This window comes from Gekko japonicus, unplaced genomic scaffold, assembly GCF_001447785.1.
Source record: "Gekko japonicus isolate JY-2015 unplaced genomic scaffold, Gekko_japonicus_V1.1 scaffold1468, whole genome shotgun sequence".
NCBI classification, from domain to species: Eukaryota; Metazoa; Chordata; class Lepidosauria; order Squamata; family Gekkonidae; genus Gekko; species Gekko japonicus.
This window is the reverse complement of record NW_015173175.1, coordinates 322,441-323,290: the sequence shown is the minus strand read 5'-3', so window position 1 is coordinate 323,290 and position 850 is coordinate 322,441. Positions and strand designations below refer to the sequence as shown.

The 850-nt window shown below is 47.8% G+C and overlaps 1 protein-coding gene across 1 annotated transcript in view; it reads left to right on the top strand.

Moving 5' to 3' along the window:
- Positions 1 to 850, top strand: part of CCT4 (chaperonin containing TCP1 subunit 4) — a 49,695-nt gene that overhangs the window by 17,275 nt on the left and 31,570 nt on the right. Inside the window, exon 4 of the mRNA XM_015422561.1 lies at positions 726 to 850. This exon is cut by the window's right edge and continues 7 nt beyond it. Coding sequence (XP_015278047.1) covers positions 726 to 850 — 125 coding nt within the window. The remainder of the gene's footprint in view (positions 1 to 725) is intronic.

Here is an 850-nt window from a genome sequence, read left to right as displayed (position 1 = left end):
AGGCTTTCACATCTCTACTCACGAGACTTTAAGGCCTCCCTCTAAACTCTGGAGTCTTATGAGCAAAAATTCTACTTTGTGAGCTACTGGCACTGAAGCTGTGAGTGAATGACTTGGCAACCGCATAAATTAGTTTGCTCTGGAGCCCTCCTTCCTGAGCGAAGACAAGAATGTGTGAGCTGGAGGCTGAGAAACTGTGAGCTAGCTCACACGAATCCATTTAGAGGGAACACTGCGAGGCACCAGCATGTAAGAAAGATGGAGTCACCCAGGCCATATAGTACGGCCCCAGTATAGAAGTTTGGGTCCTTTCTGGGAGAGTTGGGACCAGTGTTCCCTCTAAGCTGAGTTAGTGTGAGCTAGCTCACAGTTTTTTTAGCCTCCAGCTCACACATTTTTGTCTGGGCTCAGGAAGGCTGGCTCCAAGAAACCTAATTTATGCAGGAGCCAGATTGCTCACTCACAACTTTAATGCCAGTCGCTCACCAAGTAGAGTTTTTGCTCACAAGACTCCACAGCTTAGAAGGGAACATTGGTTGGGACACTGGTGGAGCTCATTTATTAACTAACGCATACATGTCTTGTGCAACAGAACTGGAGACAGAATCTGAACATGCAGTCTAAGATACTTGATGTGTTAATTCAACTGGATTTCCAGGCAGCTTCCTTTAAGGCCTAAGTATTGTTGATGGTTTGCATAAGTGTGTGTCTTGACTTCCACATAGGAATCCACCCCACCATCATCTCCGAGTCTTTCCAGATGGCGTTGGAGAAAGGCGTCGAAGTCCTGACCGGCATGGGGCAGCCCGTGGAGCTGCGTGCTAAGGAGAACATCCTGAAAAGAGCCACG